The following is a 13,176-nucleotide window of genomic DNA, read 5'->3' on the forward strand; positions in this document are numbered from 1 at the left end:
GCATCTTTTTCTAACTCATCTCTAACCCTTACAGGCTTACAATTCTATTTCTCACATTCTACTATACGTGGGGGGACATAATTTGGCCCTCACAGGAGCACACGCACGCACGCACGCACGCACGCACGCACGCACGCACGCACGCACGCACGCACGCACGCACGCACGCACGCACGCACGCACGCACGCACGCACACACACACACACACACACACACACACACACACACACACACACACACACACACACACACACACACATACACACATGCGCTTAGCATCACACTGGCCATGAGGAGAGCAGGCCACCCTCCCCCGCTGGCATCTAACAGTGGGCACTACATCACTGTCAGGTCCAGACCACCAGGGAACGGCCCCGGGGCCACACTCTCTCTCCTCTCACAGCACCCAGCGCCCCTCTCCTCTGTGCCGCCGAGGGCCCCCCCGCTCTGAGTTATGGGGCAAAGGCAGGGGAGAGGCCCCCATTGTAGTTCACAGACACTCCAATTTGTCCTCCTTTGCGGAAAGCAGACAGGTACAAATGGCCTGAGCAGTAAGCTGAAAGTCGGTCATTCAAAGTGTCGTTTTCAAACGCTGCAGGTGCGCTGGGGGACTTTTCAACATGCAGAAGCACATGCATTAATTAACGGAACTCTCCACAGCCACACTCATGTATGTCTTTAAGCCTTGTGGAGTGATGTGTCGCTCAAACACGGAAGAATGGATGGATGAAGGGAGCTGTGACGTCACCACTGGCTTCTACAGAACCCTTTTGAAGCCTCTATTTCAGCAAATTCAAAATCCATCATCTCAGTTCTCTGGTTCCCGAAATGTAACCCGGAAACTAATGCTATTGTTGGATGGGGAGTGATGATGGGTGTGTCTTCGCTCAATAGAACCCAATCACAAGCCCAAAGAACATACCCATATTGTCCATTTTAAAGTATTTATGAAAAAGGTTTATAAGGTATAAAGGCAAATGCTATAGTCAAGTCAAGTCACCATTAACAAAATGCCTGTGATCTCCGAGGCTAAGTAACCACCAAGTCACCACCAAAGTCTCCGATGGAATGAATATGCTTTTGCAGCCAGAGTAAGGGAAATCAGCGATGCCATCCATGAGAACTGCAGCGTTTACATGACTTCCGTATTGACTTATTGGGAGAGCATGCACACTCCACACAGAAGGCACCAGTCAGACTCAAACCTGCTGTGAGGCAACAGTGCTAACCAGTAACCACTGCAATTTACTACTGATTCCCCAAGGTTTTATTTCCATGTAAGAAGCATTTCATTTCAAAATCCTGTGCATCCATGTTGCAACTTTCACTTCCATGCCAGAAATGGCTTTTCATAGCAGAAAACTTAATCCTGCCAAATCTTTTTGTGATAAGAACTTTTTTCTTTTCTTTTCTTTGAACCCTAGCAATTGGAAGCTGATTTTTTTTGGCAAAGAGGTTTTGTCATGAAAAGGTTTTGAGTATTATAGCAACCTGTTGGGATTTAGAAGACACTTTTAGAATCAGGATAATAGATAAAAGACCAAATGGTTGTTTGTACCCATGGCTGTTTGAGACAGACATGCCAGGTCGTTGTCCCATCGAAGGAACAACGTAACAACAGGTTGTAAACGCTGCCCCACAACACACGACAAGATGTCAACGAGCGGCTTGGTCAACAGCGCTGATGTGAACCCCCACCCCAGCAGAGGAAGAGAAGAGAGACAGTGAGAAACATATGTGAATTCACACCTCCGCCGTGCACTTTCTCTCAAGCCCTGATTTATAACTGCCAGAAAGTAGCAGATCTACAAGCTTCATCATTCAGTGTTACAACTTACAACATTCAAAGATGGCGTCTACAAGCTGAGCTTTTTACTTTGGGGTACCACATAGTTCTGACAGTGTCATAAATGTTGTTTTCCAAAGTTGTCCCCTGTCGCCTGCAATCGATGTTACTCTTATGCTTCAATTTATTCGAATTTGTTTGTTTAAAATTATCTCCGTTCAAACTCAGCTAGACACACATTACAGAGCATGTGGGGAGTCTGGGGACAGGAGAGCCCAACCTGTCTCTGTCCTGGTCTGAGGGGAGGCACTCGCTTGGGAAAGGTCACGGTAAAATGTCACGATTACCACAGCTCTGAACTGACAGAAAAGGGAAAACTAAAATTATCCCACCCTTTGGATATATTCCTCAGCCTAGTAGGAAAGTGCGTGAAAGATTTCACATAAATTGCACGCTGCGTTCATGATTTGAGGCTTTTTGTTCAAAACATTGAAAGCCTATGTTAGCCAATTAGGATGGAATATGAAATATCGGACAGATCCGTCTTGAGCACATGACTCTAGATATAGTGTGTAACGATTTGCGGGAGTTTTGGACAAAATCTGGAGGATTAATAGCAAAGAAGTCGGCCTCCTGGAGGCGCTATAACAGGCCGTTATAGCGCTATAGCAGAGGTTCATCGTTGGCATCTAGGGAGTGTGTGTGCAAAATTTGGCATGGACCGGGCCAGCGGTGCCGGAGATTAGCTGGTAACGGACGGACACACACGGACACACACATGCGCGTGCGGACACACAGACGGAGTGCAAAACATACTCTCTCCCCATGCCTTCGGCCTGGTGGAGAGAAACATACTCTCTCCCCAGGCCTTCGGACTGGTGGAGAGAAACATACTCTCTCCCCAGGCCTTCGGCCTGGTGGAGACAAACATACTCTCTCCCCATGCCTTCGGCCTGGTGGAGAGGTGTAGTTTCTGTGATTCAGGAGCAGTGACCACACATACAACCAGTAAACTCACACTACTAGGGAGGGGCATAATGAACATGTCATGATTATTGTGGCCAAAATAACTGTGATTCCCTCCATATTATTCTGGAGGGGGAACATTAACTCAAAATAGCAGATCTACTGTACAATATTTTGGCAAAGAGAGTAGGTGTAGACAGAATACATTTAAATCTCAGCGATATGATTATTGTGAGCGTTTTTTTTAAATGATGCGATAAATGATAATATCGATTATCGTCCCATCCCATAGTCACACAGCATTTTGCAATATGCAATATAGAACAGAATCCCCCCCCCCCAATCAATATATTAAACAACGTGAGGCCAGCAAGGGGATGAGTGGGGTGGTCCGGTCAAAGAAGAAAGAGTGGCGGGGTAAGCCCTTGAATGGGGGGGATCGAGAGGGGGCTGTAAGTTACCTTTCACCCCTATTATTCACAGAGGAATGACAGAGCAATTCTACACTCACACTAGTAAAGGCCGACGAGCTTGACAACCCTACCCCACTGACCCCCCTCCCCTCCCCTCCCCAGAAGGAGAGGATTGGGGTCAAACCTTAGAGTATATATACAATAGAGAAGACACCCAAGTTCTCCTCCCGTCCACTTGCATTGAGTTGCTCAGAAGCGCATGAGGCGAATCCACTCCTCCTTCCGGTTTAGGAGCCCTGTGCATTCTGGATTTTTGCCCTCAAACACATGAACGCGCGAGCGACCGGCAGAGTGGACGGAGCTTAGAGTATAATTATACTCTATGGGACGGAGCCTAGTGCGCGTTCATGTGTTTGAGGGCAAAACCTTACCAAACTGCAATACCTTCTTCGGCCACTATGTCCATTGCGCTTCAGGATTTCCTCTGGGTGTCTTCTCTATTGTATAATAACTCTATGGGTCAAACAGCACAGAGAGAGATCCCTAGATGAAAACAAGAACACGGATCACTTAGCGTTTGGCTTTCTCTCTCAGGCCACCGCCTCTCATCGGTTATGCATCAGTCCATGATGGCGCCTTCTATTTAAACTTAATGCCTGCATTATAACAGCAACTACACTACACATACGGAGGCAGGAAAAAGGAGTCTATCGTACTTTGGCCCTTGGTCTTGGAACGACACCTGAACCCGTCTCAAATTGGCGTTGCTAATTTAATTTCCCTTAGGAGTTACCAAAATGATCACTGCAGAAGCCCTTATTACTAGTTGCTGTTCCTGTTTTGAGTGTAGTTTTTTTGCTGCTTTTTTATTTATTGTTTAATATTTATTTATTGTATTTCTTTAATTTTACCTAATTGAGTAATAGTCTGTCTCTGTCAGGCATAAGGCCGTACTTTGTATTGTAATGTCCTTTTATGTCTTTCTTGTGGACCTGCATGTGTAAAATAACTGCCTCTTGATGTCTTTCTTAGAAAAGTTGGTTGAATAATGGTTATAATAATAATAATTAAGCCTGATATACTGTATTATACTTTGTAATGTGGCATTGGCAGTGTGCACCAAAAATAGCCATTCTATAAGCTCACAACTCACCATGGACGCAACGTGTTGTGAGCTTGTGGATCGCCTATTTTGGCCCGCACCGCAGCATTGTATGACGGAGCATAAATCATGAAATCTCTCTGTAAATGGCAGCCGTGCCAAGCAGCAGATAGTGGCATCCTAAAATCACCCAGAGAAGTGATTAAAAACCTCTTATTGAGGATTTGCGATGGGAAATCCCTCCCAGACAGAAGGCTGCTCTTAATACCGTTGTGTGTCTGAGCGACGCGTGGCCCCACCCCCATGGTAAATGTTTGATTGTAATTAAAAAGGACTTTGCTTGCTTGTGTGAACCAATGGCTCTGATGATGAAAAAAAAAGAAAAATTACTTTTTGACAGTTTATTTCTGTGTTTTCAAACTGCTTCTGGTCTCTGTTGAAAGAACGCTGAAGTGAGGAGAGGGAAGAAAGAGGTGAGGGCTAACCCCCCTCTCTGGGTTTCTTTCTGGTTTTCCTCCAGAGTTCCTTGACAATGCCAGAGTCCATCTCCAGGTCTTCATAAAGACACTGGGGACACTGGGAACAGTGAATTAACATTCTCTCAGCACCGCTCAAATCTCCCCAACACCATTCATTCATTCATTCATTCATTCATTCATTCGCCTATGTCTGTCCCATGTCCCTCTCTCCTCTGTCTGTCTGTCTGTCTGTCTGTCTGTCTGTCTGTCTGTCTGTCTGTCTGTCTCTCTCAATTTCCAAACAAAAATAATGTAGGCTATGTATACAGAGCTGTCTTGCAAATATCTCGTAATTAAATACATACAAGTAAGAAAGGTTAGCTGGGGATAAACCTTTGAAACAAATGGCCACAATATCTCTGTCTCTCTCTCTGTCTCTCTCTCTTTCTCTGTCTGTCTCTCTCTCTCTCTCTCTCTCTCTCTCTCTCTCTCTCTCTCTCTCTCTCTCTCTCTCTCTCTCTCTCTCTCTCTCTCTCTCTCTCTCTCTCTCTCTCTCCCTCTCTCTCTCTCGCTCTCTCTCTAAATTAATTTAATTTTTTCAATTAAATTAAATAAAAAAGGCTTTATTGGTGTGGGAAGCATACCTTTACATAGCCAAAGCAAGTGTAAAACACAAGAGTCTGTCTGTCTCTCGCCCTCCAATCCACAGCCCCTCCCCCATGTATGTGGCGGCCCACAGAGGATCAAACGCAGATGAATAGCACTTCATTTTGTACTTAATCCAAAGCTACCGATCACAACACTGGAGGAAATGTAGGGGTTAAACTCCACGCCGCAGCCTTTCACACACACACACACACACACACACACACACACACACACACACACACACACACACACACACACACACACACACACACACACACACACACACACACACACACACACACACACACACACACACACACACACACACACACACACACACACACACACACACACTGAATGAGACAGAGTGACAGCGAGAAGAAGAGAAGGGCCCAGACATCCTCTTTTCTTTTCATTTCTTCTCCATTGCTCCCTCTTCTTATTTAGCCCACAGTATAGGAGTCCTTTCTTCACTCTAACATTGCTTCACTCATGATGAGCCTATTTTAACGAGTGTAAGTGAAGCCCCCCGGGGTCATTCTAAAAGGAGAGGTGAAGGAAAAAAAGACAATTTAGCCTGCCAGTCCATTCAAATGCAATGCTGTCCCATCACACTGAGCTCTGCAGCAGTGTTGCCAGCTTGCAATAAAAGAAAAGGCTAGATTTTTTTCCTTTTCAATAGCCTATGTATGGGGCTTACAGTGATCAAACTGAAGCAAGGCCAAATAAGCAACTACACTTCAGAAACAAGACGGAAAACCACAACTATACTACAATATGCATAATGTAGTGACTTGAAGGAGGAAAGTAAAGGGGGGGAAAAGCACAGCCATAGTCTGCTTGTAATAAGCAGACTTGGCAACACTGCTCCCTGCTCTGCAGAGAACGGGTCAGTGGTGATTCATTGAGATGGAAGAAGAGTCCACTGGAAGAAGAGAACAAAGTGTAGCCAGCTACAGAAGGCTACTAGAAGGATGAGAGCAGGGTGATAAACCGAGGTGCAGCCTCCATCTGGTTCAGGGTGGTATGGGATGGGATGGGATGGGATGTGTGTTGTGTTGTGTTGTGTTGTGTTGTGTTGTGTTGTGTTGTGTTGTGTTGTGTTGTGTTGTGTGGTGTGGTGTGGTGTTGTGTTGTGTTGTGTGGTGTTGTGTGGTGTTGTGTGGTGTGGTGTTGTGTGGTGTTGTGTGGTGTGGTGTGGTGTTGTGTGGTGTTGTGTGGTGTTGTGTTGTGTGGTGTTGTGTGGTGTTGTGTGGTGTGGTGTGGTGTTGTGTGGTGTTGTGTGGTGTGGTGTGCACCATCACCCCACTATAGACCCCACTAGACAGCTGTGGAGAAATGGATAGAATCGATCCTGGTCCGAAAAAACGTTACACAGACAAAATATTCAGCGGCAGTGTGAAAATGTGATTGACATAAAGTCATTACGGTCATTCCTTTTACGGACAAAATTCACTCCAATGTCCAGAGGGAATTTTGGACCAGTTTGCAAACACCTTTTTAACGTGATGTTGAGTAAGTAGCCAATGGAAAGTTGGGAACCAATGATTCCAGAGCCATGATACGTAGGTCTGGAGCCTGTCACCTGCTTCTGTAGCTTGAGGCACAGCCCAAGTTTGCGGCCTAATGCCACAACATGTCACATCGTGACATTATATTGTGAGCTTGAAAAAAGAAAAACTTTTTGAAAATGTCCGCCTATAATAACATGCCCAAGAATATGGACGCCAGGTTGAAAGTGGTTAATGAAAGAGTCTCCTTTAGCCCAAAAGGAAATGCTCTGAGTCTTCTCTGTAAACATTCCCACTTAAATAGCAGGTTAAAGGCCCAGACAGTTAGGGAACGGCAGTTTAGTGATTATTTGACAAAGGCTATTAACGGCACACCGCCACCCTCAAGAAGAAAACTATATACACACATCCCTGAACTTCCTTACAGCCTCTTTGTGGGTTTTGTTCCTTTCCAGTTACACGCCGTTTGTTATGCTTTTATTCATCATTTCCACTCTCCTCTGCTCACTCAGACAAGTGTTTTAACAACATGTTGTAAAAAGCGTTGTAAAGCTAATGGGCACTGATGTCATGATGCAGTGGCTACTGGCTATCACTGCCCAGCTCTCTCATTAATTCAGGTATAATGACTAGCATATCGTTGCTGTCGGGCAGAAAATATATGCTTGATAAACAATTTACAATTTAGGCATTTAGCCTAAACAAAAATCATGGCAATACAGTATACATAAAAAGTAGTTATCATGAAACATGCGTAAGCTAAGAACGTAACAGTGGAGTATATATATAATTAAACTATATTTACTATACTATACTATACTATACTATACTATACTATACTATACTATACTATACTATACTATACTATACTATACATATGTACTATAAAGTGCTATGTGCTATAAAGACGTTTACGCCATGGACAAAGACCTCATGGTTGAAAAGTTGTGTTACTGCTGTTTTTAAATATTTTGGAGCATTCAAAAGTGGGTTGCGAGCCCCTGCTTTGTTGGGCAGAAAACTCTTATCACCATGTAGCAAAAATAGACAATGTGTCGTGATGCTATTTTAATGTCATAGGCATATTTGTTTTTTAAATAAATTTAGTTATCGGATTTATTGTCTCCACCAGGCCGAAGGCATGGGAGAGAGTATGTTTTGTTTATGACGTATTGATCGACACAAGGACATTTTGCATGTTATTAATGTATGAATTCCCTCTGTCTTTCAACAATGCCTTATGCTGCTTGCAGGAGAAAATAAATGACAAATGAAGCAATTGTGAATCTTGAGTGACTGTGGTAGTCAACATCAACCTCCCTTAAAGGGACACTTCACCCTTCTTTCAAAATGATTTGATCAGCCCAAAACATTGTGTTTATTGTCATGATTTGTCACAACTCCAGTTGGCTTTGTCTGCAGTGTAAACGTCTTTAAATAAATACTTTTTGAAAAGTCTATGAGGAAAATGAACGGGGAATTATTTTCCGGGTCTTTCGAGGGGGCTGGACTGCGATGCTCTATATGTGGTTTTAGATATTTTAGATTTTAGCAGTGAGCCCAGTGTCTCTGATGTCATGGACACTGGGCATTATAGTATTAATAGATTTAATAGATTTCTCCTCCCATCCACTTGCATTAAGTTGCTCAAAAGCGCATGAGGCGATTTCACTCCTCATTCCGGGTAGGAACAGAGTGCATTCTGGGATTGATTGCCCCAATAACATGAACGCGCTGGTCGTTGACTATCATTGCACCGTTTGCATTCGTTCACGTGTCTGGGCCCAATAACATGAACGTGCGCAATGATAGTTCAGTCAGACAACTCTTAGAGTGAATTTAGAATATATATTTATTGAGCATAATTGAGCATAGATATACCAGTAAGACGCGCAAACGCGGGAAGCGAACGCAGCTGAGACCCTGCAGATCATGTCTGTCTGTCTGTGGGTCTGTCCCGCTGTTACTGTATATGTGGACCTGGCCCCTTTTGTGCCCATATATGGAGCTGAGTGGACCTGGCCCCTTTTGTGCCCATATATGGAGCTGAGAGATTGCTGATGCAACACATAGCGGGACAGACACACGGACAGACAGACATGATCTGCTAGGTCTCATAGTAAGTGCTCACTGCGTTCGCAATGAAGCATAGATTGGCGTCAGGGCTCTGTCCCTATTCATTCCCTGTAACATTAACATTTTAGTTAAATTATAAGTCAAGTAGAATTACAGGGAATGAATAAGACCCCCATGCAGGGGATCTAGAAACAGAGCCTGTATACATGAAGGTGGATGCTGGGGAGGCGGTGGGTTTTGCAAAAACTTCATTGGCACATTTGGCAGCAGGTTAGCAGGGAGACAGCAGCAGCAGCGGCGCACATCCGCACAGCAGGAGAGCTCTGATATCTGAACAACTACTGTGTCAGCTGCATGTAGAGTGAACACAGAGTCGTGATGCTAAAAAGGCCCACCTGATTGAAGTGTGGGCGTGAGTGAGTTAGCTTGTAGTGAATGAGAGTGAAGGGAGTTGACGTGAGACAGATGATTTAAAAGGAGCAGAATGAATGACTGTTAGAGAATGAATGAAGGGAGTCCGGATAATTAAATAATAAATCTTCTGACTTCCATGTCTCGATGAACTATCGCTGTGCTGGTTTTCTCTAAACATTGTCACGGGGTCACAGACAACGTAGACGACATGATGTCATCAAATGACCTGGTTCGTGAGAAGGACATGAACGTTACATGTTCCACTGCACACGCAGCACACCACTGTGTACGTGCTGTACGTGTGTGGACAGTATGTGTGCATTTGTGCATGCATGTTTGAGTTGTTTCAAGTGGCCAAACACAATCTACAAACCCATTACCACTAAATAGTAGTGATAGGAACTATCGTTTATTTCAGTGACTCGACCCATTATAAGATACTGTTCACTAAGAATTTAGTTTTAAATGATTGGTTCACCGCTCAGTGCTTCTGCTTCCGCTCTCCACGCGTATAGTTTAGTTCAATGACAAAAGAAGAACGAGCCTCACAGCTTTCCACACAGAGGAAACTAAACGACTTGAGGAATGACAACATTTGGGGAAGTGACCGAGTTCGTTCACCAAAAAGAACTAAATCACTTTGAAAGAAGCGATCACGAACACTCCACTTCCACTTAAACGGCAAACAAACAGCGCCACTTACCAGACCGGAGCATGTCGACAGAGCCACCGATGAGGCCGAGAGGTTGCGAATAAATCCCTGGTACAGGCAGTGGTGAAAGCCCTCTTCGGCGTCTACCACCGTGGTGATGCCCTCTGACCCCATGGCCTGCACCGTGAACCCAGGGCCCACCACCGTGGACGGGCGCAGGTCGAGGTGCATGTCCTGCCCGAAGGCCGAGAGGCGGTAGTGTACCGGAGCCCCCGGGAGGAGAGAGGAGGAGCGCCGGCTCCGGCGGCCTCGCCTGCTCACGTCGTGGGACATGTAGGTTCCCTCGGCGTCCACTTCCACCGGCGTCACAAACACATAATCTGGAGGTAGAACAACAGGTGCAATGTGACGGAGAGATTGACATATAATCTGGAGGTAGAACAACAGGTGCAATGTGATGTAGAGATTGATACATAAAAAACAGCAAAAGAAAAGAAATGGCCCAAGAAGGTCCAGTTGACTAAATCTGGAGGGTTTGACAAAGGCAGCGCAGTTTAACAGACACTGTGATGTACGTACAACAGACATGGCGATGTAAAGGGTCTGCACCCTTTTTGACATGAACTGTCATGTTTTTGAGTGGTGCAACCACTCCTATAGACAGCTATGTGTGTGGCCATGTCCGTGGGTGTGTCCCTGGCTGTGTCCGAGCATGAAAATAGCGTTATAGCGTTTGTTCACCACCAAGTTGCACAGCCTAACAAACAGAAACAGACACCCACAGGCCAGGGAGGAGGGCTTGTACAGTACAGTACAGTACAGTACAGTACAGTACAGTACAGTACAGTACAGTACAGTACAGTACAGTACCACTCACTTCAGACGGGTCTGATTTTATTCTCTTGATAGTCAGTGTGCCATATCAAATTGAATTATGACACCACGTCAAAATAATATTTCCAACATATCTAACAACCTTTTTTATCTTCTTTTGAAATATTTTCTTTTACATTGTAATTAATCTCTCAGACAGAGCTCAGAATAGTTCTATTAAATTTTAAGTGGTGCAACAACTTCCTTAAGTAGATTTGTGTGTGCCTGCCTGGCTGGCTACCGACCTGTGTCTGAGCACGGAAATTGTATTTGGTTGGTTTTCAAAACCAAGTGTCACTGTTGTGCAGCCTAACACATACACCGTATACATATTATTAAATGTATATGATGATTTCAGGTGTATCAGTACAGTACAGTACAGTACAGTACAGTACAGTACAGTACAGTACAGTACAGTACAGTACAGTACAGTACAGGGACCCCCTGGGGACCCCCACATGGTAACTCTGTCATTTCTCAAACGTTTCGGATGCGGGCGGCTCGCCAGAACCGGCCCTAATAATGGCAGGTTACCTCTGACACTCAATCTCGACCTGGTGGCAACTTTTACTAAACCATCACACTCAACGAAATAGCCACCATGACACAGAGTAGACAATGATGTTTAATTTGTTGCTATCAGTTAGAAACCTTGTTTCAACTATTTAGTCTGTTTTCCCATTAATTAAATTAAATGTCCTACTTCAGTGACAGACATGTAGTTCATAACAAGAGTGTCACACAAAAGCAGTGAAATAGAGATTACAATGCCTTGTGAAGTGCCTTCCTCCGATTAATTGAAAAATGGAAACAAGCCTGGCATAGAGGCTTTCTTGGTCTATGGTTATCCCTTTAGCATCCTTTTGTATGAAACTGTGCCTCTGTGCTTTTTTGCAAACTGTTAATAAAGTATTTTTTTTTTAAATAAATTAAAATGGTATTGGACATAGGCCTACGTTGTTTCCACCCGACAACAACGATCGATTTTTTTTGTGACTCACCATGGTTGAGACCGTGCGCGTCGACATTGGGGAGAGTGGCCGAAACGGTGTGAATGGAATGTGAAGCGAAAATATGCAGCGTCTGCAAACACGCACGCACCCACACGCACGCGCGCACCAACGCGCACACACACACACACACACACACACACACACACACACACACACACAAACAGGTAGTGACAAGTTGAAAGACACCAAAGGGAAGGAAACGGCGTTAATTACCGTTGAACGTGAAGGGGAACGGCAAAGAAAAGTGGATTTGTATAATTGCACCCCCATACAATGTAAATCCTCCTTTTAAATCATATTGTTAGATGAACTCCTCTGAGAATGTACAGAATTTAACCAAATGGACCCGTCCCTTATTGGTTAGATTTGGTAGGCTACATCTTGAGCATCACATTTAAACAGACTTGAGTAAAGTGTCACCTGCCTTGATAACGTTCCAGGACACCAGCACGGGGGACAGCAGCCTGACAGGCGCGTAGCAGCAGCAGCAGCTGACCAGCGGTAGAGTCCATAACAATATCAGCAGAAAAACACAATCCATGATGAGTGATGGATGGTAGGCTACATTCATTCATTCGAGCCGGTAAGCGTGCCTCCCCCGTTACCTCCACGAATAACGCACGAGCAGGAGTAGGCTATCAACAATGTGTGGCAGCGCATATTAATAATGGGGATGAGTGGTACGCATGTATACAGTCAGTGCATATCGTTCATGCGCTCCGTGCGTGTGCTGTCCACCAACACCACCTCCCCATACTGTGGTCCAGGTAGCAGGCAGTCAGCGGTGTTGGTCATTAAGGAGAAGGAAGAGCTGCAGCCATGCAGGTACAGCGCGCTGCTAGGACTGCTGAGTGCTGACTGTGCATTGTGTGTGCGTGTGTGTGTGCGCGCAGCGTGTGTGTGTGTGTGTGTGCCACCGGCCGGCAGGCTCTGCTCTGCGCCGAGGATGGATGAAGAGAAGCCAAGCCGACCCCGTCCCGACCAATCAGCGCGCAGCATCATTTCATTCATTCATTCCGTTCGGCATTGCAACAGATAATAAGAGGAGGCAGGACAGGACAGGACGGCGTCCCAGTCTAAGTTTTCCTTTCTCTGTGTGTGAATCGGTGTCTGTGGAACCTTACCTTACCAGCTCAGTGAGCTCACTCTCCGCTGCGTCGACTGTTACCACTTTCTCGCACGCGGCACAATGGGCACATCGTATAGCTATGGCTAATATCCAAAAAATAGGTGCCCGGCAAAAGGTAGTTCTAGCAAATAAAC

The 13,176-nt window shown here is 45.1% G+C and overlaps 1 protein-coding gene across 1 annotated transcript in view; it reads right to left on the minus strand.

The window, feature by feature from the left end:
• adamts18 (ADAM metallopeptidase with thrombospondin type 1 motif, 18) overlaps positions 1-12,672 on the minus strand; it is a 78,235-nt gene extending 65,563 nt beyond the window's left edge. The window contains exons 1-3 of the mRNA XM_080761574.1: positions 12,338-12,672; positions 11,902-11,983; positions 10,079-10,407 (exon numbers count right to left, since the gene is read on the minus strand). Coding sequence (XP_080617700.1) covers positions 10,079-10,407; positions 11,902-11,983; positions 12,338-12,484 — 558 coding nt within the window. The 5' untranslated portion in view covers positions 12,485-12,672. The remainder of the gene's footprint in view (positions 1-10,078; positions 10,408-11,901; positions 11,984-12,337) is intronic.
• Between the last annotated feature and the right edge of the window lie 504 nt (positions 12,673-13,176).

The sequence above is a fragment of the Protomyctophum bolini genome (genome assembly GCF_963924005.1).
Source record: "Protomyctophum bolini genome assembly, chromosome: 1".
Lineage (NCBI taxonomy): Eukaryota > Metazoa > Chordata > Actinopteri > Myctophiformes > Myctophidae > Protomyctophum > Protomyctophum bolini.